At 42.6% G+C, this 23,769-nt stretch overlaps 3 protein-coding genes across 5 annotated transcripts; 2 read left to right on the top strand and 1 right to left on the bottom strand.

Annotated features, from left to right (window-relative positions):
- Positions 1-455: 455 nt before the first annotated feature.
- On the top strand, positions 456-10,897 carry pcf11 (PCF11 cleavage and polyadenylation factor subunit). Of its 2 annotated transcripts, none has more exons than XM_086130254.1 (17): positions 456-847; positions 3,670-3,795; positions 4,029-4,211; positions 4,338-4,511; positions 4,909-6,158; positions 6,289-6,460; positions 6,589-6,898; positions 6,972-7,115; positions 7,266-8,422; positions 8,533-8,596; positions 8,706-8,828; positions 8,932-9,040; positions 9,243-9,426; positions 9,509-9,664; positions 9,964-10,056; positions 10,142-10,177; positions 10,248-10,897. In XM_086130254.1, exons 1-17 carry the CDS (start codon positions 614-616, stop codon positions 10,476-10,478), a joined length of 4,746 nt encoding a protein of 1,581 aa, XP_085986380.1. In that variant the 5' UTR covers positions 456-613; the 3' UTR covers positions 10,479-10,897. The 2 variants fall into 2 exon arrangements, with proteins under 2 accessions (XP_085986380.1, XP_085986381.1); XM_086130255.1 differs by having other exon boundaries at positions 457-847; positions 6,975-7,115.
- Positions 10,898-11,181: 284 nt separating this feature from the next.
- Positions 11,182-13,095, bottom strand: ccdc90b (coiled-coil domain containing 90B). 2 transcript variants are annotated; one of them, XM_086130261.1, is made up of 9 exons: positions 12,942-13,095; positions 12,753-12,872; positions 12,445-12,548; positions 12,252-12,353; positions 12,136-12,177; positions 11,985-12,056; positions 11,865-11,918; positions 11,573-11,687; positions 11,182-11,448 (listed from the first exon to the last, which is right to left on the bottom strand). In XM_086130261.1, the coding sequence occupies exons 1-9, from the start codon at positions 12,991-12,993 to the stop codon at positions 11,393-11,395; spliced, it is 717 nt and encodes a 238-aa protein (XP_085986387.1). In that variant the 5' UTR covers positions 12,994-13,095; the 3' UTR covers positions 11,182-11,392. The 2 variants fall into 2 exon arrangements, with proteins under 2 accessions (XP_085986387.1, XP_085986386.1); XM_086130260.1 differs by having other exon boundaries at positions 12,753-13,090.
- Positions 13,096-13,261: 166 nt separating this feature from the next.
- Positions 13,262-23,306, top strand: alg8 (ALG8 alpha-1,3-glucosyltransferase). The gene is made up of 13 exons (XM_086130259.1): positions 13,262-13,424; positions 14,148-14,226; positions 14,332-14,525; positions 14,612-14,721; positions 15,305-15,372; positions 15,444-15,570; positions 17,839-17,942; positions 18,025-18,145; positions 18,379-18,518; positions 22,224-22,363; positions 22,456-22,553; positions 22,686-22,758; positions 22,855-23,306. Exons 1-13 carry the CDS (start codon positions 13,336-13,338, stop codon positions 23,081-23,083), a joined length of 1,572 nt encoding a protein of 523 aa, XP_085986385.1. The 5' UTR covers positions 13,262-13,335; the 3' UTR covers positions 23,084-23,306.
- The last annotated feature ends 463 nt before the right edge of the window (positions 23,307-23,769 follow it).

Here is a 23,769-nt window from a genome sequence, read left to right as displayed (position 1 = left end):
ACATTTCATTCTTAAGGCGGCAAAGTCACTTAATTTGTACAATAAAATGCATCGATAGGTCTTGTCTCGCGCGACAATGTGTTTTTCCAGTCAATAGCGGGCAATGTATTAGAACCAAAAAATGCAATTTAAGTGGTATCCAAGTAATTGTGGAAAGAAATTTAGAAGTATCAGTGTTAGAAAACAGTCGTTAGTGTTTATTGTAATATGGTAGTCATCATGCATTACCAAACTATTTATCTCAACGCGTGCATTTGTTCTTTTTCATTTTGGAAAATATTTTACTTCCATGTGGCGTCGACACTCGTTGCGTAACTATTAATCACGCACCACTTCTCGCCACTCTGATTGGTGAGTCTCTCGTGTCTTGTTCTCGAGGAGGAGCCAATGAGAATGAAATACTTGCTTCCGTTTAAATGAAACGAGCCAATCGAAACGCGCTGACACGTTTCGTGCTGTTGACGTATAAAGGTCTTTGGTCACCAACGCCATTTTCTTGTCGCCGTCAGCGGGGAGAAAAGGCTGATTAAGGCCGCTTGTAAACGACAAAAGAGTGGAAACTTGCTGTTTCGCCGTGATATTACGCGAGGAAACCAGCTCGCCGCATGAGTTAATGGACTGCCTGCTGCTCAATGCGTACCCTCGCGACAAAGTTGGTGTAGCTTTCCCCCGGTCGAAGATGGACGACAGTGCGGCGAGGGAAGATGCCTGCCAAGAGTATCAGTCCTCGCTGGAAGACCTCACGTTCAACAGCAAGCCGCACATCAACATGCTGACCATTCTGGCCGAGGAAAACGTCAACTTCGCCAAGGATATCGTCGCGATAATTGAAGCACAAATAAGCAAGGTTTTTATGATAAGAATATTCTTTTTGTTTAAAATGATTGCCGATTGTTTGTGTCGACGGTAGCCGCTTGCTAGCTTAAACATGGCGTCGGGCGTTAGTTACCCACAACATGTCGCCTCATCTCCGCATGACTGGTGACGTTCCTGTTAGCAACGCGTTAATAGTAATAGTCTTCACTTAAAAGTGAAATTATAGTTATGCGTTGTTACTTCAGTTAATCGAAGGTTGTTCACTCAGGATTCCCTCGTGGTCCAAAAGTGAAGCAAAGTCCGCCATAAAAAGAAAAACAGATTGTGAGTTTTCGACGATAATTTTATCAACTAACGTCCTCGGTGACATTTAACGTCGTTCTCTTGGTTCAGCTAACAACTTGACGTTCACAGGCCTTCCACAGTGATCGCCGTCGAGCAGGAAGTTGGTGTGATATTTCAGTCGGTGTAAGCAGAAATTAATGTTATAATTAATGTGATAAATATAATTTATTACCCAGTTTTAGCCCTGGCTTGTGATTTTAGCCGATTTAAAGGGTCATTTGTATTTAAGTCCTTCACTACATCGCCAAGTAGGAAGTCAACGGATTTCTTCATGAGAGACGTCCACCCAAAATGGTCTTTATGTGTTCTGTGCGCCTCCACGAGTCTAAACATTCCATTCTGATTAATACTGTGCTTGTGGAACATGAGTAAAGAAGTAAAATTAAAATCCACCCCTTTTTGTCCATCTCAAGGGGTGGCCATTTTGCCACTTGTTGTCGACCGAAAATGACACCACAGTTGCTTGGGTAACAGCCAATCATGACTCGGCTTCAGACGACAGGTAAGTCGTGATTGGTTGTTTCTTCAACCCTGAGCAACTTCATCGTCAGTTGACTCAAAGTGTCAAAATGGCTGCCACTTCAGGTGACTTAAAACAGATTTTGCTGCTTAACTAATATTCCAAAAGCACCGTATTAACCAGAATGCCATGTTTAGACTAGTGAAGGTGCATAAAACAAATTGCAAAGAACATTTTGGGGTTGACAGCCCCTTTAAAATGTAGGCATGGCTGAATTTTAAATTTCGTTCTACGATATTCATATTGTAAAATATTGATGCTACTTTGCCAAAAGTATTTACTCACCTGCCTTGACTTGCATATAAAGTTGAATGTCATCCCATTCCTGCCGTTTAATACATCAGTCCACCCTTTGCCGCTATAATAGCTTTAACTCTTCTGGGAAGGCGTTCCATGAGGTTTGGGAGTGAGTTTATGGGAATTTTCACCATTCTTCTGGGAACACATTTCTGAAGTCCTGACATGAACCCGATAGAACACCATTCAAACGACTTAGGGCTAGGTCTTTTCACGCCCAACATCAATGTTGGACTTCAAAAATCCGCCTCTGGACAAATTCACATGAATACACTTGTAGTTCTTTTGGAGAAGAGTTGGAGCGTTAATCCCTGCATAGGGTGGACTGTCATTAAAAAAACCCTATAGATTAAAAGGTCACAGATTTATGAAGCATCGGCCTGGATGCTTTTAGCAATAAACTATTTTTGCAATCCAATTTTAGTTCTGGCATTTAATTTCATACGGCATTTCAAAGGTTAAAAAGCCTCCATTAAGTTGTCAAACAACAAGCCAGTGCAAGTAAGCATAAATATACTGTTAAAATAACAATGACTACATGAAGTACTGTTTTTTTAGTCCAGTATTGGTGTGGGCCGAATTTTGCTAACTTAGTTGTTGTTCATGTAGTCTAGTATGTGACCTCCATTTGGAGTTAACAGCTTTGACCTTGAGCACAGTACAAGTAATGATTACCTAATTCAGCAAAGTAAATAGAATCATTGTTTTTTATGGTGGATTTCTGCCTCTATAGTTGTGTATTTGAACGTTCACTGTGTTCTCGCAGTCCAGAAATAAAAACGTGCTCCTTGAGACCACAGTGTTTTTTTACCCGTCTTCCTCCTCAGTCTTGTTAATGTAATAAATGGAGTTTAAAAAAGTTAGTTGGACAACAGTTTTGGGCTTTTAGTGAAGTAAATGTTAGTCAGCAGCTTGCCTTAGTTCTCATTCTTTGCATTTTGACGCATGACATAAAACAAGTCTGATTTCACTCACGTTTCGCCTGCTTTTATCTCGGAGTGAATTTTTGAAACTGTTCTTGACTGGCTAAAATGTTTAATAATAAAAAATGTGAAATGTGCTTTTTGTCATTTTTTATTTCCCAGTGTAATTTATTGCTACGAGTCTGGTTACTTTTTACTGACGATGTTGAGCCTACTCTGGTTGGCTGTTGAACAACATTCCAAAGATGCAGCAGGGTTAAGTCATAGACTTGAGTCACAGCTGCTTTAAAACGCCTCCCAAAATAAGCTGAACTTTTTTTAAAGAGTAATTGTCAGGGTTTTAAATGTTTTTTTTTTTTTTTTTTTTAAATGACTGCAAAACAAAGTGACAAGTCATTGGGTGTGGAGCTGAAGACTGATGTCACCAGGGTAAAGTACAGAGAGTGCTTGGTTCATGGGAAAACACTCTCTGGAGGTAAACTGGTTCAAGGATGCAACATACTTTTTTTCCCCCCCTTGCCCCCTTCAGACATTTTTCCTCATTGACTCTGGGGTGAATCAACTTCTACTTGACTTGTTTGTCAGAGGATGATTTTATCTTGTTGAGGATGATGCAACGTGGATCTTCACCTTTTTCAGCCCCCCCCCCCCAACATATGGACTTAATTTGTGCATTTTTTTCCCCTGTTGAGCATTTTGCATTTGTTCTGAAATGTTATTTCTAACCCCTGTTGTGTTCTAAACTTGTTGAGTTTTCTATCGCTCTAGGCCCCAGCAGCTGAGAAGCTTCCAGTTTTGTACTTAGTGGATTCCATAGTGAAGAATGTTGGAGGAGAGTACCTCGCAGTGTTTGCTAAAAACCTAATCACTTCATTTATATGTGTCTTTGAAAAGGTACAGTTCTTCTTGATGCCTCTTTCCATTTATTGAAACCGAATCACCTGTAGCGGCCACAATTGTTGCTTACTTTAATTTTTAGTTTCCTGCTATATTGTGCTTTATTAGCAGTAAGAGTTATTGATGGCTTAAGATTTTTAACAATTTTGTCGAGCAATTGCTGCATTGTTATTGACCTTATCAGTTGAGCTGCAAGTAGCTGTGTACAAAGCAGTGTACTGTGTTCGTAGGTGGATGAGAACACAAGAAAGAGTTTGTTCAAGTTGCGATCAACATGGGACGAGATTTTCCCTCTGAAGAAACTGTATGCACTAGACGTACGTGTCAACTCTGTGGATCCGGCGTGGCCCATCAAGCCTCTGCCGCCTACAGTCAATGCCAGCATCCATGTCAACCCAAAGTTTTTAAAACAGGTGTGTAGACATAAAAGTTTCACCCTTTTGGAAAATTACCTTTCGTCGTACCCGGATGGAGTGGACTTTGTTCTACAGCTAAACGTGTCATTTCTGTCCCTTATACGTCCGGTTCCTGGACTCTAGTCCGAGGAGGCCCCTTCTCGGCCTACACCCTCACAACTGCCTCCGCCAGTAATTCAGTCCAGCTTGACTCAAGAGCAGATGATCAGACAGCAGCTGTTGGCCAAGCAGAAGCAGCTTCTTGAGCTTCAGCAGAAGAAGATTGAGCTGGAACTGGAGCAGACCAAAGCACAGCTGGTAGGCAAACCAATAGGATTTCCAAAAGGCTTATTTTGTTAGTTTTGTGCTGAGTATTTTGTTAGTTTGTTGTTTACTATGTTGACCTGAGTAGAAAATTCATGTTATGGTAGACTGCTATGTCTAAAGCAAGCAAGCAAGCATTGCGAAAACTATTTGCTTATTTACATCAAAGTGGTTAATTGTGACCTATCAAGGGGGCAATTTTTATTTAGGCTTAAATTGATTAAAGAGCAAAAAGAACTGCTGGCTGGCTGTTGATATCCTTCCTACCCCAGAGTGGAAGGTTCAGTATTCGAAACACCATATTTTCAAGTCATATTTGCTAAGGGTCTTTGCCACCTGTTTGCTTTGGATCAGTGTGAGTTAGATCCAATAGAATGTTATCATGTTGCAGGTGGGAGGATTTTCATTATTAACACCAACCCCAGTACCGCTCGTGACATCACCGAAGCCAGTTGGGCAGCCTACCCCTGTGGTTCGACCCCTGATTGCGCCTCAGCCTCCAAGTGACCCTAAATTACCCACTAGAGACCCGCGTCTGAACCGCATAGGACCCCCAGGACCTTTGAAAAACAAAGAGCAGCCTGCTGAGCAAAAGGAAGCCCCTCCTACAATAGTAATTCCTGTTGTAACGCCAGAGAAACGGGCAGCTGAAAAAACACTTCATTCAGAAAAGGGACGCATCCCAAGAAAGGATGAGAAGCTCAACACAAAGTCTCCTCCAATCACTAAAAATGTTCAGATTAAAAACAAGCATCCTGAAGTTGAGAGCCACAAGTCGACAGACAGCACAAAGAAAGACCCCCGTTTGAAAAAACGTGTCCTGGACAAGGCCGGAGATAGCAAAGATGATGAGCAAAAGGAGAAGAAAAGATGCAGCGACAAGCGAGATGAGTCGGCACGGTTCACCGAGGTGCCAAAAGCCTATAGAGGAAGGCTGCAGAACGGCCTGGTGACCAAACGTGAGCACAGCGAGTCTGCAGAGAAGGTCGGCGGCAATGCCCGAACACATGCCAGAAAACGCACACGCTCTAGGTCCAAATCGCGCTCTCCGAACTCTCCAAAGAGAAAAGGCAGAAGGTCACCCAAGAGCAGAACCAGGAGTACCTCCTTATCACCGTCGCCATCGCAGAAGGCAGGAAAACCCAGGAGGGTCAGGGGTGATGAACCAGCGCATGGAAAGAACACGAGAGATGATCGACCGGCGCCCAAGAAAAACCTGGTGGAGAGCAGGCGCTCCAAGACGCCGGTGGATGAGCGCAAGCCGGCGGTGGATGAGCGCAAGCCGGCGGTGGATGAGCGCAAGCCGGCGGTGGATGAGCGCAAGCCGGCGGTGGATGAGCGCAAGCCGGCGGTGGATGAGCGCAAGGTGCCGGTGGACGAGCGCCGTTCCAAGACCCCGGTGGACGAGCGGCGCTCGTCCTCCAAGACGCCCGTGGATGAGCGCCGCTCGTCCTCCAAGACGCCCATGGATGAGCGCCGCTTGTCCTCCAAGACGCCTGTGGACGAGCGCCGCTCGTCCTCCAAGACACTCGTGGATGAGCGCCGCTCCAAGTCCAGAGAGTCTCCACGGAGCCACGACGGAGGCAATAACCAGGCCAAAGATCCTCTCCGCTGGAGGAGTGGCTGGGATGAGAACAAACAGTGAGTGTGAATGTTCTCAATGCTTCAAACTGCATCTTGACCATTGTCAGCTCTGCTATTAAATTTGTGGACAGCTGACCCTTAAAGCTGTACTTTTTCTCAATAAAACTATCTGTCTTTGCACTTTCAGTCTTAAGCCTGGAGACTCACACACAAAGCAGGGACCCCAGAGGCACAAAACCTACAACACTCCAACCCGACCCACCACCCCCCGTACCCCGAAACACCGTCTCAGTGTGGACGCCAACCTTCAGATACCTGAAGTCCTCAACTCTGCGTCCAAGAAAGACCTGCTCAGAAGAGTATGTCTACCTAACACATTTATATGCACAGTTGATTACAAATTCATCTAAAAATATTGCCAACATACAAAGGGTTTGTTGGAGTTGTTTGTTCACTTAAATAATGACTTGCATTTTGATATCTGCAGGCAAGCAAGAGCTTGGAGAGTGGTGAGATTTCACAGGAGGACTTCCTGAATATGGCCCATAAGATCAAGAACTTCTTCCAGTATCAGGAGGAGAAGCAACAGCATCCAGAAAATTGGGACGCTGCCGCAAACTTTCCTGCCAGGAAGACATTGCTGGCCATACCTCCTGAGCCCTTGGACCAGGCTCAGTTGACTTACTTTGAGCACAAGTCCAAGCTGAGGAAGACTCAGGTGGCGCACCGCACCGCCGGGGAAGACTGGGATGGTTTGGAGGAATGTGAAGGACCAGGCCGGGCACCACGGGATCAAGGTGAAGAAATGATGTGACAAAGTCAGCCGCCAAAATATTTTGAATGTGTCGATCTAAAGTTGTTTGTTGACAGAAGAGAGGAGAAGCATAGAACGTGAGGAATCCAGACCTCCGCTCGCCCCCATGATAGAGGAGTACAACCACGGCAAAGAGTTCCCCGCGCTTAAATCTCTGCCAGGCCTTCGCTTCAGGAGGAGGGCTGACCCCAGAGAGTCCAGTGAGTGTACACCATGCATTGGATCACATTGTGTTGGATTTCAGTGCTGTAGTGATAGGCGTTCAAGTTGGAATGGTTTGAATCGGTCAAATTGGAAGCAGAGGAAGATTTTTGATGTAACATCTTGCTCTTGCTTCATTTTTTTTCCAGGCGAAAGAGAGTGGAACTCCCCCTTGACTGAGCGTCAACGTGAGGAACAGAAGAGCGGCTATGACGCTCCGCGGCGGTACGCCCCGTCAGCTGAGTCCAGGCATCCTGACCCACGGCGTCTGGATGGACCCTCCCACCCCAGCGGCCTGGTTGTCAGGAACTGTCCGAGCCCGTGTGCTCTGGAAACTCCGCTCACGGTGTTTGAGCGTGAACGCTTGTCACCGCTCCACCAGAAGGACATGGCGGACATGAGCCCCGTTCCACGCTTTGAGAGTCCCAACAGTGAACACTCAGATGACGGGCCGCTCCCTTCCGAACCACCCCTCGCCCCTCAATCCATCCTCCAGGGGCCTGTGCTTGGTGTGCTGTTGTCTAATATTCATCAGTCAAGTAATTCCCCAGGACACACCCCTCCGCACGAAGGTGGCCCCCCACCTCCCTGCTTTGACGCACCCGGAAACATGGGCCCGTCTAGACCAAACCCTCCAGGCTGGTACAATGAGCAATCCCACTTTGAGGGTCTTCACACAGGCAGGCCCATTCATCACAACATGCCAGAGAGGTTTAACGGACCACACATTCCGCAGGGACCATTGAGAAGCACGGACAATATGGGTCGCTTTGACAGTCATTTGGGCCCCCAAAGGTTTGATATACCGGGGCCTGGGCACTTTGACAATGCAGTCCAATGCTTTGACAACAACCTGGGTCCCAGTCCTGTACCAATGGGCTTGCAGCAGCAGCGGCCAATGCCCTTTGAGAATCCTGCATTGCGGTTGGAAGGCTCTGTCATTCCAATATGTTATGAGGGACCCGGCCAGCCGGGACCACGGTTTGACCTACCTCCTCAGGGCCCGCACTTTGACGGGCCAACCAGCCAGCAGGGCCCCCTAAGGTTCGCGTCCATACCGATGGGGCCGATGCCTCCTCCCATGTACGATAACAATATCCCCCCTCATCAAAACTTCCCAATGGCCCCGCAGCCATTCCCGGACGCCATCACCCCTCAGTTCCACCCTGCCCCAATGGCGTTCTCCACACCGCCGAGCTTGCAGCCCACGGCTAACTTTAACATCCTGCCCGGGCCTCCGTTCAGCCAGCCGGGCGCCGACCCCTTCTTCAACCCCGCCGTAGCTTCAGTCAACATGCAGCCGCCGGTGAGCACAATAACAGTATTACTTTGGCGGCACCCCCAAACAAATACCAGCCAGTAGATTTGGTAATTCTTGCCTTTTGTCATGCTCATGTTGCTGGTTTTTGCTTTTAGGTGAACGTGTTGAACATGAACCAACCTTTCCTGCCTCAGAACCCAGCGCCTTTTGCACAGCCAGGTGAGATCACAAAGCTGCTTGTCACATTCATTGTACCGGGATGGTAAAGCATCATAAAGAGTATCTCATAGTGCATCTAACAAAAGATGATGTTTTTGTTTCCCTGCAGTCCCCCAAATGCCCCCAACAGAGAACCACTTCGGTCAGGTTGACGTCAACGACTTGCTTTCCAAACTCGTCTCCACCGGCATCATCAAAGGGTCGCAGCCCGAAACGACAGCCCCCACGTGCGGTCAGTCCACTGTTCTCCGTTGCATTTTGATAACTATAACCAGTAAGGAATGCCATTTTATTAATGTTAACTTTTTTTCTCGCTCTCTGTCCTCTTCCCCCAGAGTTACCTTCAGCGGGACCAGAGGCGCCTCCTGTAGAGGAGGAAGAGGACGAGGAGGTGGAGGATGATTTCCCCGACCTCACCAACTTCAAGCTCGACGACATGAAACAGTGAGCTTTTTGACAATTATACTTAAACAACAGTATTTACTACTGTCCTAAAATGGTGTCTGCTCTGAGAAGTCCTGTTTTAAACTGAACAAAATGCACAACACATTTTGTTCCATTTAAAATGGTTTCCAGGTGTCTTCAACGCATTCATCATCTCTAGCAGGCCTTCAGCGGCTTAACCCAATCACTCCTTCATTGACAGACGTTACGAGAGCGTTGTGACCAAACTGTACTCGGGGAACCAGTGCTGCTTGTGCAGCATGAGGTTCACAGCCGCACAGACTGACCTGTACGCTGACCACCTGGACTGGCACTTCAGGCAGAACCATGCTGGCAAGGTGGCCGGCAAAAAGATCACGCACCGCCGCTGGTATTACGGCCTCACGGTAAGAAATCAACCACTTTATTTGGCTTTCAGTTGGAGAGAGTGAGGCTATTGGTGTGTTATTTATTTTATTTTTTTGCCAGGACTGGGTTGAGTTTGAGGAGATAGCCGACCTGGAGGAGCGAGCCAAGAGCTTGTTCTTTGAGAAGGAGAATGAGGAGGAGGTACAGAAGAACCAGGCGGCGGCCAAAGAGAAGGAGTTCCAGAGTGTCAAGGCCGCTAAAGATCAGGTGGCAGAGGTGGGTCCCCTGACTCCCGTCCTTTTGGTGGTGACTTGACTTGTTATCCCAGTTTGTAGGCAAATTTGTCACCAACAGTCTCGTGAAGACATTTGCATAAAGACATTTCTTGGCCATCGATATGGAACAAGCAAATACAAGTTTGCCAGTAACTGAGGGTGCTTTTAACATATCCTTGCATAAACGAATGAATTGTACCCTCTTGGGGACAGCTCAAGAAATGTAATTTTTCAAACCTGTTAGTTTTGTGGCGTTTAGTCTTTTTGTCCTAACGCTTAAAAACCCGGCTGTGTCGACAGTTGTGCGAAATCTGCCAGGAGCCTTTCGAGACATACTGGGTGGAGGAAGAGGAGGACTGGTTCCTCAAGAATGCCATTAGAGTCGACGATAAGGTGTGTTGGGGGTGGGGGGGGGGCAGTTTTTGACACGAACCACCGACTGACTCCTCACTTTCTGCCACCTTTTCTTTCTCCCCAGAACTTCCATCCTTCCTGTTTCGAGGACTATAAAAATGTCAGTATTAAAAGCAAGGATTATATTGCCCTAAAAAATATATTATCTGACGCACTATCGTTCCCCGCAGACATCTTCATACATGGATGTAACGCCATCGCCCAACAAGGTGCTGAGCGAACACCCACTGGGCATCTTCATAAAGGCCGAGGAAGACGACAATTCACAGTGTTGCACCTTTGAGGCCTCGATCAAGCAGGAAGCTGATCCTGAGGAGGGTGAAGGCGAGCAGCCAGCGAAGAGGCAGAAAGTAGAGGAGCCGCTTTTAACAGATTTGCAATCGGAAGAGGACAGACTGTGAGCAGCTTTTCGGCTGCGCTTTTTCTTTGTTTTGAAGGAAAAAGTCTTCGGTTGGTCGGCGATTTAACTTGAATACATTTTGGTATTTGTGCCGAGCACTTCACACTGCTGCTGCTTCGATAAGTGGAATTTTTCATTTTCGGGCTCAACGTGTACATGATTTAATTTATACATTAAAGTATTTTTGGAATCTCTGGCGTACCAGTGATTTGAATGAAACAACTGGTCTAAGTTGTAGTTTGGATAACTCCTCGTTTGCATGAGTTGATGATGGGCAGTTGCAGGGGTTCAGTTTATGGCCACGATGAAGGTAAGCATCAATCCATTGGTCCATGGAAGATCACCTGGTCAACAAAGTTGCAGCCCATTTTTTCTTTTTTGTTTTTGGTGTTCAGTTTCAATAAAGATTCAGAAACTTTTTGTGTGATTGTTCTTTGGTTTAATTGTTCTGATTTTGAAATTAAAAATAAAGGTGTGGTGAATTTAAACATTGTTTTTGTCTCATTATGAAAGTATGGTCTCAAATACCCCTTGTCCACAAAAAAAATTGGTGCTGGTTTAAATACTCAACACTGGACACCCCAAGATGAACAGATCTTGGATAATTTGGGCATTATTTGACTAATCTCAACGGGTGGAAAAATACTATAATTCAACCCAACTGTGTGCCTTGTTTTAGGAAGAAAAACAATTTACTCAACAAAACTTGCTCATAGTTTTACTTCAAAGAAATCATGGCTAGCAACTCATGAATGTCATATTTCCCCAAAAAATTAGTCCGTAAACTAATGTTCCATGTCACTCAAAGATCCTGATATAAAATATCTGAAGCATCCACTTAAAAAAAAAAAAACGTTTAAAAGAAGTATTTCCAGCTGGAACTATTTTGTGAGGCAAATGAAGATGGCACACTTGTCACCTCCACAGCCGATAAACCCCCAGAGAAATTGCGAGGCAGGAAAACACTGTCGCTATGGAAACACCAAACACATAGCGCTTAATATACAGGCTTTCTAACACATCCTAAACATGATACCAACGGCAATATTTAAGACAAACTTAAAAATTAAAATAGTAGACAAAGACAACTGGTACCTGCGAGGTAGCGAATGGTCTCCAGCTTGAGTGACTCTAGGATCGTTTTGAGTGAAGCCACCCGTAGGTCCATCTTCTTGCTAGTCTCCATGTTGTCATGTTCTAGCTCGGCTCTCTAAAGCACATGTTAACATAACAAGCAGATGTTAAACTACAAAAAAAATTATAATAATAATACCAAAAAGTAGGCAGCACTGTTGGGGTGCTCCACACATGAGAGGCCAGATTCAAACACCCAACTTCAAAAGCATGACAAAAAGACGTGCTCATCACTGGCCAACCGCGCATTTACCTTTTGATGGAACTCTGTGTTGGCCTCCATTAGTTTCCTATCCTGTTCTGTGAACTGAGAGCACACGAGGAGTTCAGCTTCGTGAAATCCACGCACACATACACATCCACGCAAACTCACCATGTCAGAAACGCGGCTTCTCTCCAGGTTGATGTCCAGCTTGGTTTCCGCTCTGACTTTTTCACTTTCCTCCTAAACCCACACCGATGTACGCACAAATACACTCTTATTCCCTGTATCACACACATACGTCACCCATAAGATCACTCACTTTTAGTCGATTCTGCAGCTGCTCCAGTTCTCGCTTCATCTTCTGTGAGGAAAAAAAAGAGCGGTTTACGCTCAACCACTCGTCTAACGTGTAATGCATCTGCTTCTAAGTCATACTATATTTTCAGAGCGCAGGTTGGCAAAGTCGCTCTTCTCCAGAATCACCATGTCCTTCCTGATGGCGTCCAGGTGAGCCATGATTTGCTGCAGCGCAATTTCCTGCAATGAGAGATTTTATATTACTCATTTGTCATCTAGGACAGTGAATGCGACACATTCTCAACGTCCGAGCCCCGGCCTCTTGCCCCACCTGATGCGACTTGGTCACCATGTCTTTGTAGACGATGTCCATGTTGGCCGTCGCCAACGTCACCAGAGCGGATACGATGAGCTCGGCCTGACGTTTGTCCAAACCTGGAGTGTGAGGACATGCTATTCATTTGCAGTCTGGACACACGGGAACATTTCTGGAGGTGGCATCCAGAAGTCTCAAATAACACCATAAAAAGTTGGTGTCACTTTTTTATTTTTAATTGTTATTTGTCTGGCCGCTAGAGTGGGCAGAAAAGTCTTTAAATGTTGTGAATTTCGGATTGTCACATCAAGTAGTTCCCTCACCACTACTCGCCAGCTCCATCACCATGGCGTGGGAGTCGAAAGTGAGCTTTCGCTGCTCCAAGGGAGTTAATTCAACTTTTCTCACGTCAAAAGTCGCCATCGGAGTGCCGACATGGAGCCCTGTCATACAGATACAACTTATAAAATGGAGATTTGCACATCGATTTTCATTGTCCCTCATCGAGTTACCTCTCCACTTTTGGACCTGCCACAGCGTCCAGCGCCGCAACAAAGTGTTCATTCGACCCTGTTTTGAGTTTCAAAGTGAGATAAAAAAATAAAAATAAGTATGGAAATTAAAAGTGACACTTCCTTGTTTGATAACGACCCGGATGTACAGAGCGGAAGTGCTGCTTTTTTTTTGTATTTCGTGCGGACATTACGCCTACTTCACTGAAGACACAATTGGCCACCATTAAAAAAAAGACCCCACTATCATATGTGGGACTCAATGTTATTGGATTTTATTTAAAATATAGCATATATTTAGCTGAATGCGTGTGAACAGGACCGCCTCGCATAGAACGTGGTCACTTACTCTTACTTTCAATAAAGTTTTCAATTCAAACCGTATGGAGCCGTCATGGCAGTCACCTCGGTGGAAAAAGGGAGCTGGTTTCCATTATTAGCTCTGGGGGTTTCCCTGCTCAAAGCTCTGTTTATGAACGCCTAGTGAGTCGGCTATCTTTTAACGGGGACATGTGGCCTTTTTCGTTCATTTGAGCCATACGGTGGTTTAAAATACCTCCAGTGTAGTCTGTTAGCATCCGGTTAACACAGTCTGACTGGCTCGATATTACATCTTAACACCAGTATGGTGTAGTTGTCGAAGATGAAAAATGCACGTTGAGTGTAGATTTTTCAAATTAAATATTGTCACATGTATACAGTAGTATGTTACTGCAAACTTAACATGGTGTGTATTTAAATGGTTGCTATGAGGCCCCCGACTCACAAGTTGTCGCTGTTTCAGCATTTGAAGCTTACTTTTAGTCAAGAACGTGTACGTAAATCGGATTGCGTCGTAGATTTTCACTCAAATGAAATCTCAGTTCCGGTAAATATTTAAATGGGACCTTTAGGACATATTAAAAAAAATCTGCTTGTAACCTTCATACATCATATGTAGATACCGTCGTAAGTGCCAAATCTATGGCTGTGTGTTATATCACAGCATTCTTTCATTGACTGGGTAATCATGGTTGTCTATTTCTTAGCAATACCGTCCATAAATGTAACATTAGTGTACTTTTAGGTTATTTTATTTTTACCTTCATGGTATGAACAGCACTGTGGATGAATGCAAGGATATGGCCCCCCCAAAAAATATTAATACATAAACTTTGTTATATCTCATGCGTGATTTTATTTTGCTGACTGTTTATTTGTGTTTAGTCACTCCACAGACTTTGAGGTGCACCGGAACTGGTTGGCCATCACGCATAACTTACCATTGTCCAGGTGGTATCATGAGGTGAGTTTAAATCACAGTTTTTTTTCTCTTTGTCCTTTTAAATGTTTGTCCTGGGAGTTAATTTGTACAATGTGTTGCATTTATTTTCCTGCCTCTTCCTTGCAGAACACATCAGAGTGGACGCTGGACTACCCGCCGCTTTTTGCCTGGTTTGAGTGCAGCCTTTCCTACGTTGCTCGGCACTTTGACAACAAGATGTTGGTAGTGAACAATCTGAACTATGCCAGTCCAGCTACCGTCCTCTTCCAGAGACTTTCGGTCGTCTTCACTGACTTGCTTTTTTTCTACGGCGCCAGGGAGTGAGTGTGGCCATCCCCAGTGTAAATCTGTATATATTTGTGCATTTAGTAGATGGTGAAACTGATTCGTGGTGTCTTGTGTGCAGGTGCTGCAGGTGTGTTCGTGACCGGAAAGGTACTCGGGACATCTTTACTCATCCGTCTTTTGTCTTGGCTGTGCTGCTACTCTGGAACTTTGGCCTTCTTATTGTTGATCGTATCCTTCAGCTCGGATTCCTGGTCGAGAATAGCACAGCCTTGAACTTGACACATTACTGCTCAGAAGAGGAGGGGCAGCAAAACAAGCCGAAATCCGGTTATCAGAAGGTGAAACAAAGTGAGAGACTAGTTGCATACAAGGTGTGGTTTAACCAAGTACGAGACAGGGATGGCAATTTTCCACGGATCCGCGGAAATCCGCCGTTTTATTTCTTAAATTGATCATTTTTGTGAATCGTCTAAATCCGTTGAGAAAATTTTAGGGGGGGTCAGGTACCTTTATCGTCGAGTTTTCACGAGCTCTCCCGATCAGTCTTTCCATCTTCCGATTGTAAACAGCCCTGCGATTGGACGTGTATAATGTCTTACTTGTTGTGATTGGTCGCCCCGTCCAGGCCACGCCCCTTTCCGCTTTTTTCATCACTAGCCATTGCCATCCCTGACGAGAGCAAATGGAGGAAGTCACTGACCTGATGTCTATGCTGCGGTCTCATCCGATTTCAAGCACGCGAGCAGTTTAGACACTCACTATCATGTGTAAATTAATGATGATCCTGTGGTTCCTTGATGTCCTTTCTCAGACATTCATTTTCAGTACAACGGTTTCCTCTTTGGTTTCCTGCTGCTGTCCGTCGCTAAACACTTACAGGTAAAAGACTCGAAAAAGCCGACTCACTCTGTCAAGTCCACGGGTGAACCTGATCCTTCTGCGTTGAATAGTCTCAGCACCTGCAGGGGGCGCTGCTTTTTGCCATCCTCCTCAATCTGAAGCACATCTACCTGTACGTGGCTCCAGCATACGGCATCTTCCTGCTGAGGAGCTACTGCTTCACACAAGACGACCGCGGTCTGACACACAAAACATTCAACTCACACATGCTTTGTTTTTGTTTGTTTGTTTGTTTATTTATTGAACATAAAATATATATACAGTAATAATTTGACTGAAAATAAGGTAGATAAAAAAAGTAAAAAGAAAGAAATCAATCTTCATTCATCACAGTTATTATGTTCAAGGGAGTAGGAAGAAGTAAAAAACTTATCTAGTCCTACCCCGTTATGTGATTGTATCTAATAAATCATTTTTATATCAATCAGAAAAGAAAAAAGTAAGAAGAAAGAAGTCTCCATTAAGGCTCATACTTTACCCTTAACCGTGATATTTTTACAACTTTTGGTTTGTATCGGGATTATATACTTCCACACCCTGACACTCTTGTGTCAATTTTCTCTTGTATTCATAATGGATATTTATATACCTTTCTCTATTTATCAACTTAGTTCTGATTTATCATTATATTTAATGTTTTGAATTTATCATTTTAACTCTGATTGATGTAGGTTGTTTGTACTATTTTTTTGAATTTGTTTTTGAACTCAGCAAGCGATTTACTCATTTTCAGGTCCGTTTCGAGATTATTCCACAGATTAACACCTTTGATAGATACACTTCTTTCCTTGATGTTTGTTCTTGTTTTGAGTTTTTTGAATAAGTTGGTACCTCTTAAATCATAGCTGCTTTCTCGAATTTCGAAAAACTTCTGAATGTTTTGGCAGAGCAGGTTATTGTGTGCTTTGTACATCAATTGGGCGATTTTAAAGTCAACCAGGTCATAAAATTTCATCGTATTTAATTTGATAAATAGTGGATTTGTGGGTTCCGTATATTTTGATCTATTAATAATTCGAATTGCTTTTTTTTGTAGGTTGAGAATAGGGAGTGTGTTTGTTTTGCAGGCATTTCCCCATATTTCCACACAGTAGGTCATATATGGTAATAATAATGAAGTGTATAATGTGTACAAAGATCTCTTATTTAGCACTTCCTTGGTTTTGTAGAGGATCCCTACGGTTTTGGCTATTTTTCTTTTTACGTTATCGATATGTGGCTTCCAACATAGTTTTGAGTCTATTACTAATCCGAGAAACTTGGTTTCATACGCTCTTTCTATCTCAATTGAGTTTACCATAATTTTAGCTTGGTGTTTGATTGGTCTTGTGCCAAAAACAATTAACTTCGATTTTTTCAGGTTAAGTGACAATTTATTTCTGTCGAACCAGTTTTTTAATTTGTTTAATTCGTTTTCTACGGTTGTCAGGAGCTGTTTCAGATTTATTCCAGAACAGTAGAAAGCTGTATCATCAGCAAATAGGACACATTTAAATTGTTTTGAGACCTTGCAGATATCATTTATATATAAGATGAATAGTTTTGGACCAAGCACTGACCCCTGAGGAACTCCGTGAGTGATTTTCAGTTGATTCGTTTTTTTATTGTTGAGTTGCACGTACTGATATCTGTTTTCTAAATAACTTTTTATCCATTTATAAGCTACACCTCTAATGCCATATCTTTCTAGTTTTTTCAATAATATACTGTGATCTATTGTGTCAAAAGCTTTTTTTAGATCTAGGAAAACCCCAACAGTAAATTCTTTGTTGTCTATATTAGTGGCTATTGCTTCCACAAACTCCATAACTGCCATTGAGGTGGTCCGTTTTTCCCTGAAGCCATATTGATTCTCACTTAACAGCGCATGCTTTTGTATAAAGCTATCAAGTCTGCGAGAAAATAGTTTTTCTAATATTTTTGAAAATTGTGGTAGTAGTGATATTGGTCTATAATTTGTAAACCGATGTCTTTCTCCACTTTTATAGATTGGAATAACTTTAGCAATTTTCATTTTTGATGGAAAGATACCAGCTTTGAATGCCAGGTTGCATATGTGCGTGAAAGGTCGCACTACATATTCTATAATCTGCTTTATTATTGTCATATCAATATTAAAGCAATCAGTTGACTTTTTATTTTTAAAAGTTTTTATAATATTTGATACTTCTTCTTGTTTTACAGCAGTAAGGAACATCGTGGAGGAGTTTTTTTCTACATATCTATCTATTTCAAACAAGTTTGTTGGATCAGGAATTTGTTTTGCTAGGTTACTGCCGATGTTGACAAAATACTCATTAAATTCAGTTGCTATTTCTGCAGTTTTTTCCAAAATAGTATTTTTGCCTTTGCTGTTTCATAAAAACTGAAATTGGCCCAGCTTCTGAAAAGATTTTCCACCCCCAAGGCTTAACAACAACCACTCTTTGTGTTTTTTGTCTGCAGACGGTTCCATAAGATGGAGGAGCTTCAGCCCGCTTCGCCTGCTCACCCTCGGCAGCATCGTGGCGGCTGTGTGCGCTCTTTCCTTTGGCCCGTTTATTGCCATGGTGAGTGGACCCGAATGAGGACAAGCGCTGCAGAAAATAGTTATCCAGACGAAAGAATTGCTATGTTTTGTGCATATTGAAGGGTCAGCTTCCTCAAGTGCTGTCGCGCCTCTTCCCCTTCAAGCGAGGCCTCTGTCATGCCTACTGGGCGCCAAACGTATGGGCCCTCTACAATGTCCTGGATAAAAGCCTGGCCACTCTGGGTACGAAAGTAAACATTGCGCATCCTCAAAAACAAAATGATCCAAGTTGTGAATATACCTTTCCCTGACAAAGGCAATAAAATCGATTCTAATTCTGATTCTGCAACTGCAACTGTTGTGTGAATGCACAATGTCCCGCTGAAGCGTGTTCTCTCCGTAAAACATCCCATCTGTTGCACCAGTTTATTGGGAATCTACGGTGAAGACTTAGAAATAATGAATGTTTTTTTCAGGTGCTTGTTTCAAGCTTCTGAACGAGACGACGCTCCCTCGGGCCTCCATGACGGGTGGGTTGGTTCAAGAGTTCCAGCACTCTGTCCTTCCCTCAGTGACTCCGACCATCACAGTTGTCTGCACTCTGCTGTCCATCCTGGTCAGTCTTATTTTTATTGTTGAAATAATTAGGGCCAGAACTCTCGCCTTGTTTTCTTCAATTTCACATTCATTCTAATGCCTGGCCGGAAAAAACCCCCCCCTTACTATACATGGTCAGTTGTTTTTCGGCCAAAAATGCTTATATTTTCATGGTCGTTTTTTTTCTGACAAAAACACCTTACTGTACATGGTCGTTTTTTCGGCCAAAAACGCCTTACTGTACATGGTCGTCTTTTTTTCAGCCAAAAACGCTTTACTTAGATGGTCCTTGTTTTTTTCGGCCAAAAACGCCTTACTATACATAGTCGTTTTCTTTCGGGCAAAAACGCCTTACTATGCATGGTCGTTTTTTCTCGGCCAAAAACGCCTTACTATACGTGGTTGGTTTTTTTCAGCTAAAAACGCCTTACTATACGTGGTTGTTTTTTTTCAGCTAAAAACGCCTTACTATACATGGTCGTTTTTTTTCGACTAAAAATGCCTTACTATACATAGTCGTTTTCTTTCGGGCAAAAACGCCTTACTATGCATGGTCGTTTTTTCTCGGCCAAAAACGCCTTACTATACGTGGGGGTTTTTTTCCAGCCAAAAACGCCTTACTTTCATGGTCGGTTTTTTTCGGCCAAAAGCGCCTTACTATACATAGTCGGGGGGTTTTCGGCCAAAAATGCCTTACTATACATGGTCGTTTTTTTTCGGCCAAAAACGCTTTACTTAGATGGTCCTTTTTTTTTCGGCCAAAAACACCTTACTATACATGGTCGTTTTTTTCGGCCAAAAATGCCTTACTATACATGGTCATTTTTTTTCGGCCAAAAACGCCTTACTTTCATGGTCGTTTTTTTTTTCGGCCAAAAACGCCTTACTGTACATGGTGGGTTTTTTTTGGCCAAAAACGCTTTACTTAGATGGTCCTTTTTTTTTCGGCCAAAAACGCCTTACTATACATAGTCGTTTTTTTTCCGGCCAAAAACGTCTTACTATACATGGTTGGTTTTTTTCAGCTAAAAACGCCTTACTATACGTGGTTGTTTTTTTTCGGCTAAAAACGCCTTACTATACATGGTCGATTTTTTTGGGCAAAAAACGCCTTACTATAATATGGTCGGTTTTTTTCAGCTAAAAACGCCTTACTATACATGGTTATTTTTTTTCAGCTAAAAACGCCTTACTTTGGCTGCCGCTGCTCAACCCGTATTATTTTGTGTTTTTTGTTATTGTAAAGTGTCCTTGGGTGTCTTGAAAGGCGCTTATAAATAAAATCTATTATTATTATTATTATTACTATACATGGTCGTTTTTTTTCGACTAAAAATGCCTTACTATACATGGTCGTTTTTTTTCGGCTAAAAACGCCTTACTATACATGGTTGTTTTTTTTCAGCTAAAAACGCCTTACTATATATACATGGTCGTTTTTTTGGGCTAAAAACGCCTTACTATATATGGTCGTTTTTTTCGACTAAAAATGCCTTACTATACATGGTCGGGTTTTTTTCGGCTAAAAACGCCTTACTATACATGGTCGGGGGGTTTTTTCGGCTAAAATGCCTTACTATACATGGTCAGGGTTTTTTTCGGCTAAAACGCCTTACTATACATGGTCGTTTTTTTTTCAGCTAAAAACGCCTTACTATACATGGTCGGTTTTTTTCGGCTAAAAACGCCTTACTATAAATGGTCGTTTTTTTTCAGTTAAAAACGCCTTACTATAAATGGTCGTTTTTTTTCGGTTAAAAACGCCTTACTATACATGGTCGGGTTTTTTTCGGCTAAAAACGCCTTACTATACATGGTTATTTTTTTTCAGCTAAAAACGCCTTACTATACATGGTCGTTTTTTTCGGCTAAAAACGCCTTACTATACATGGTCGTTTTTTTTTGACTAAAAATGCCTTACTATACATGGTCGTTTTTTTTCGGCTAAAAACGCCTTACTATACATGGTTGTTTTTTTTTCAGCTAAAAACGCCTTACTATACATGGTCGTTTTTTTTTCAGCTAAAAACGCCTTACTATATATACATGGTCGTTTTTTTCGGCTAAAAACGCCTTACTATACATAGTTGTTTTTTTCAGCTAAAAACGCCTTACTAGACATGGTCGTTTTTTTCGGCTAAAAACGCCTTACTATACATGGTCGTTTTTTTTCGACTAAAAATGCCTTACTATACATGGTCGTTTTTTTTCGGCTAAAAACGCCTTACTATACATGGTTGTTTTTTTTTCAGCTAAAAACGCCTTACTATACATGGTCGTTTTTTTTCAGTTAAAAACGCCTTACTAGACATGGTCGTTTTTTTCGGCTAAAAACGCCTTACTATACATGGTCGTTTTTTTTTACTAAAAGTGCCTTACTATACATGGTCGTTTTTTTTCGGCTAAAAACGCCTTACTATACATAGTTGTTTTTTTTTTCAGCTGAAAACGCCTTACTAGACATGGTCGTTTTTTTCGGCTAAAAACGCCTTACTATACATGGTCGTTTTTTTTTTTGGGCTAAAAACGCCTTACTATACATGGTCGTTTTTTTTGACTAAAAATGCCTTGCTATACATGGTTGTTTTTTTCAGAAAAAAACGCCTTACTATACATGGTCGTTTTTTTCGACTAAAAATGCCTTACTACAGACAACAAAATGTATGCAGAAAATTGGTGAAGATTGCACGACTGTCTGTGTCCTATGTGTTGTGTTGTGTTATTTTTGTTATTTTGACTTCAAAATGGCGCCGCGTGAGTGGCTGCCTTTCCAGCAGCTCCTATATTTTGTTGTTCTACTTCTTCCTTTCATAACTTTGCTGCTGTGAATTGGGAATGTCTCCATTGCGAGACTAATAAAGGTTTTCTTATTTTCTTATTATTCTTATCTATACATGGTGGGTTTTTTTTTTTGGGCTAAAAACGCCTTACTATACATGGTCGTTTTTTTTCCGGCTAAAAACGCCTTACTATACATGGTTATTTTTTTTCAGCTAAAAACGCCTTACTATACATGGTCGTTTTTTTCGACTAAAAATGCCTTACTATACATGGTGGGGGGTTTTTCGGCTAAAAACGCCTTACTATACATGGTCGTTTTTTTTCCGGCTAAAAACGCCTTACTATACATGGTTATTTTTTTTCAGCTAAAAACGCCTTACTTTACATGGTTGTTTTTTTCGGCTAAAAACGCCTTACTATACATGGTCGTTTTTTTTGGCTAAAAACCCCTTACTATATATGGTCATTTTTTTCGGCTAAAAACGCCTTACTATACATGGTCGTTTTTTTCGGCTAAAAACGCCTTACTATACATGGTCGTTTTTTTTCGACTAAAAATGCCTTACTATACATGGTGGGGGGGTTTTCGGCTAAAAACGCCTTACTATACATGGTCGGGTTTTTTTCGGCTAAAAACGCCTTACTATACATGGTTATTTTTTTTCAGCTAAAAATGCCTTACTATACATGGTCGTTTTTTTCGGCTAAAAACGCCTTACTATACATGGTCGGTTTTTTTTCGACTAAAAATGCCTTACTATACATGGGGGTTTTTTTCCAGCCAAAAACGCCTTACTATACATGGTCGTTTTTTTTTTGGCCAAAAACGCCTTACTATAACATGGTCGTTTTTTTTTTCCGGCCAAAAAGGCCTTACTATACATGGGGGGTTTTTTCCAGCCAAAAACGCCTTACTATGCATGGTCGTTTTTTTTTTTTTTAGCCAGCGTTGGCGTCAATCTGGAGGCGTCCTCGCGGCGCTCGCGGGTTCCTGCGCTGCCTGCTGCTCTGTGCACTCGCCTCCTTCGCGTTCGGCTGGCACGTCCACGAGAAAGCCATCCTTATCGCCATCCTGCCGTTCAGGTGCTTCATTGACTCGTCTTTTTTATGTAGAATATAAGTTTGCCATTTAGAGAATGTGTTTAATTATTATTTTTTGTCTTCCTCCAATGCAGTCTTTTGGCAGTCGAGAGCAGAGACGATGCTGGGATCTTCTTGATTCTGAGCACAACGGGTCATTACTCGCTGTTCCCACTGATATTCACCCTGGCAGGTACAGTGCAAGCCAAAATTCCATGCAGATTAAGCCCAATTTTGTCCAGTTTTATTTTTCTTAAAATAAAAAAATAAAATAAAAACTGCTGGAACAGATTAAGACAGTTGCATTTTCATTTATTTTTTGCAGAGTTGCCCATCAAATGTGCACTGATGATGATGTTCACCATCTTCTCTTTCGCTGCTCTTGGAAGACTCCACAGGTGGGACCAAGAAAAAAAGAAACAAAAAATAAACTTTACTGACCATTTCATCCTATTGTAGAATATTGCTGACTGTGTACTGTTGTCTCATTTCAGCGGGCGGGGGTCTTTGCTTCACCCCCTGGAGGTGGTCTACCTGTCAGGTCTTGCTGTGGTGGCTGTCACCTGCGAGTTTCTCTTTCCTCTGTCGCCGTGGCAACAAAGGCTTCCCTTCCTCCCATTGTTGGCCACGTCCGTGTACGCCGCGCTCGGCGTCTGCTACTCCTTTTTGTGTCTCTATGTCACGCTGCTGCGACAAGACAGCGGAAAATCCAAACAGCTGTGAGAGTCTGGGTCGGGGCTCAATTCCTGCGTTGAATTGTGAAGTTTGTTGGGGAACAAGCAGGACTGCCGGAACTGTTTCCCTCAAGGGAGCAATAAAGTTTCTGCTTTAATGTTTACAGTGCTTCAGTGTGTGTGAGCGTGTTTGTGTCCTATTTATTGTCCTGAATAAATGTTTTTTTTTAAAACTTCCTGTTTTTAATTAAAGACAATCAGACCCAAACTGACTGGAGAATGTTGCATGGTCGTTTTTTTTGGGCTAAAAACGCCTTACTATACATGGTCATTTTTTTTCGGCAAAAAACTCCTTACTATACATGATCTTTTTTTCGGCCAAAAACACCTTACTATACATGATCGGTTTTTTTTCGGCTAAAAACGCCTTACTATACATGGTTTTTTTTCGGCTAAAACCGCCTTACTATACATGGTCGTTTTTTTTCCGGCGAAAAACGCCTTACTATACATGGTCGGTTTTTTCGGCTAAAAATCCCTTACTGTACATGGTTGTTTTTTTCAGCAAAAAACGGCTTACTATTCATGGTTGTTTTTTTTGTCCAAAAACGCCTTACTATACATGGTTGATTTTTTCGGCTAAAAACGCCTTACTATACATGGTTGTTTTTTGGGCTAAAAACACCTTACTATACATGGTCGTTTTTTTCGGCCAAAAATTGGTCGTTTTTTTCG

This window comes from Hippocampus guttulatus, chromosome 15 (genome assembly GCF_054856545.1).
Source record: "Hippocampus guttulatus isolate MCC_2025c chromosome 15, RoL_Hgut_1.0, whole genome shotgun sequence".
Taxonomy (NCBI): Eukaryota; Metazoa; Chordata; class Actinopteri; order Syngnathiformes; family Syngnathidae; genus Hippocampus; species Hippocampus guttulatus.
Note: the sequence above shows the minus strand (reverse complement) of the source record. Positions and strands in the feature narration are given on the sequence as shown.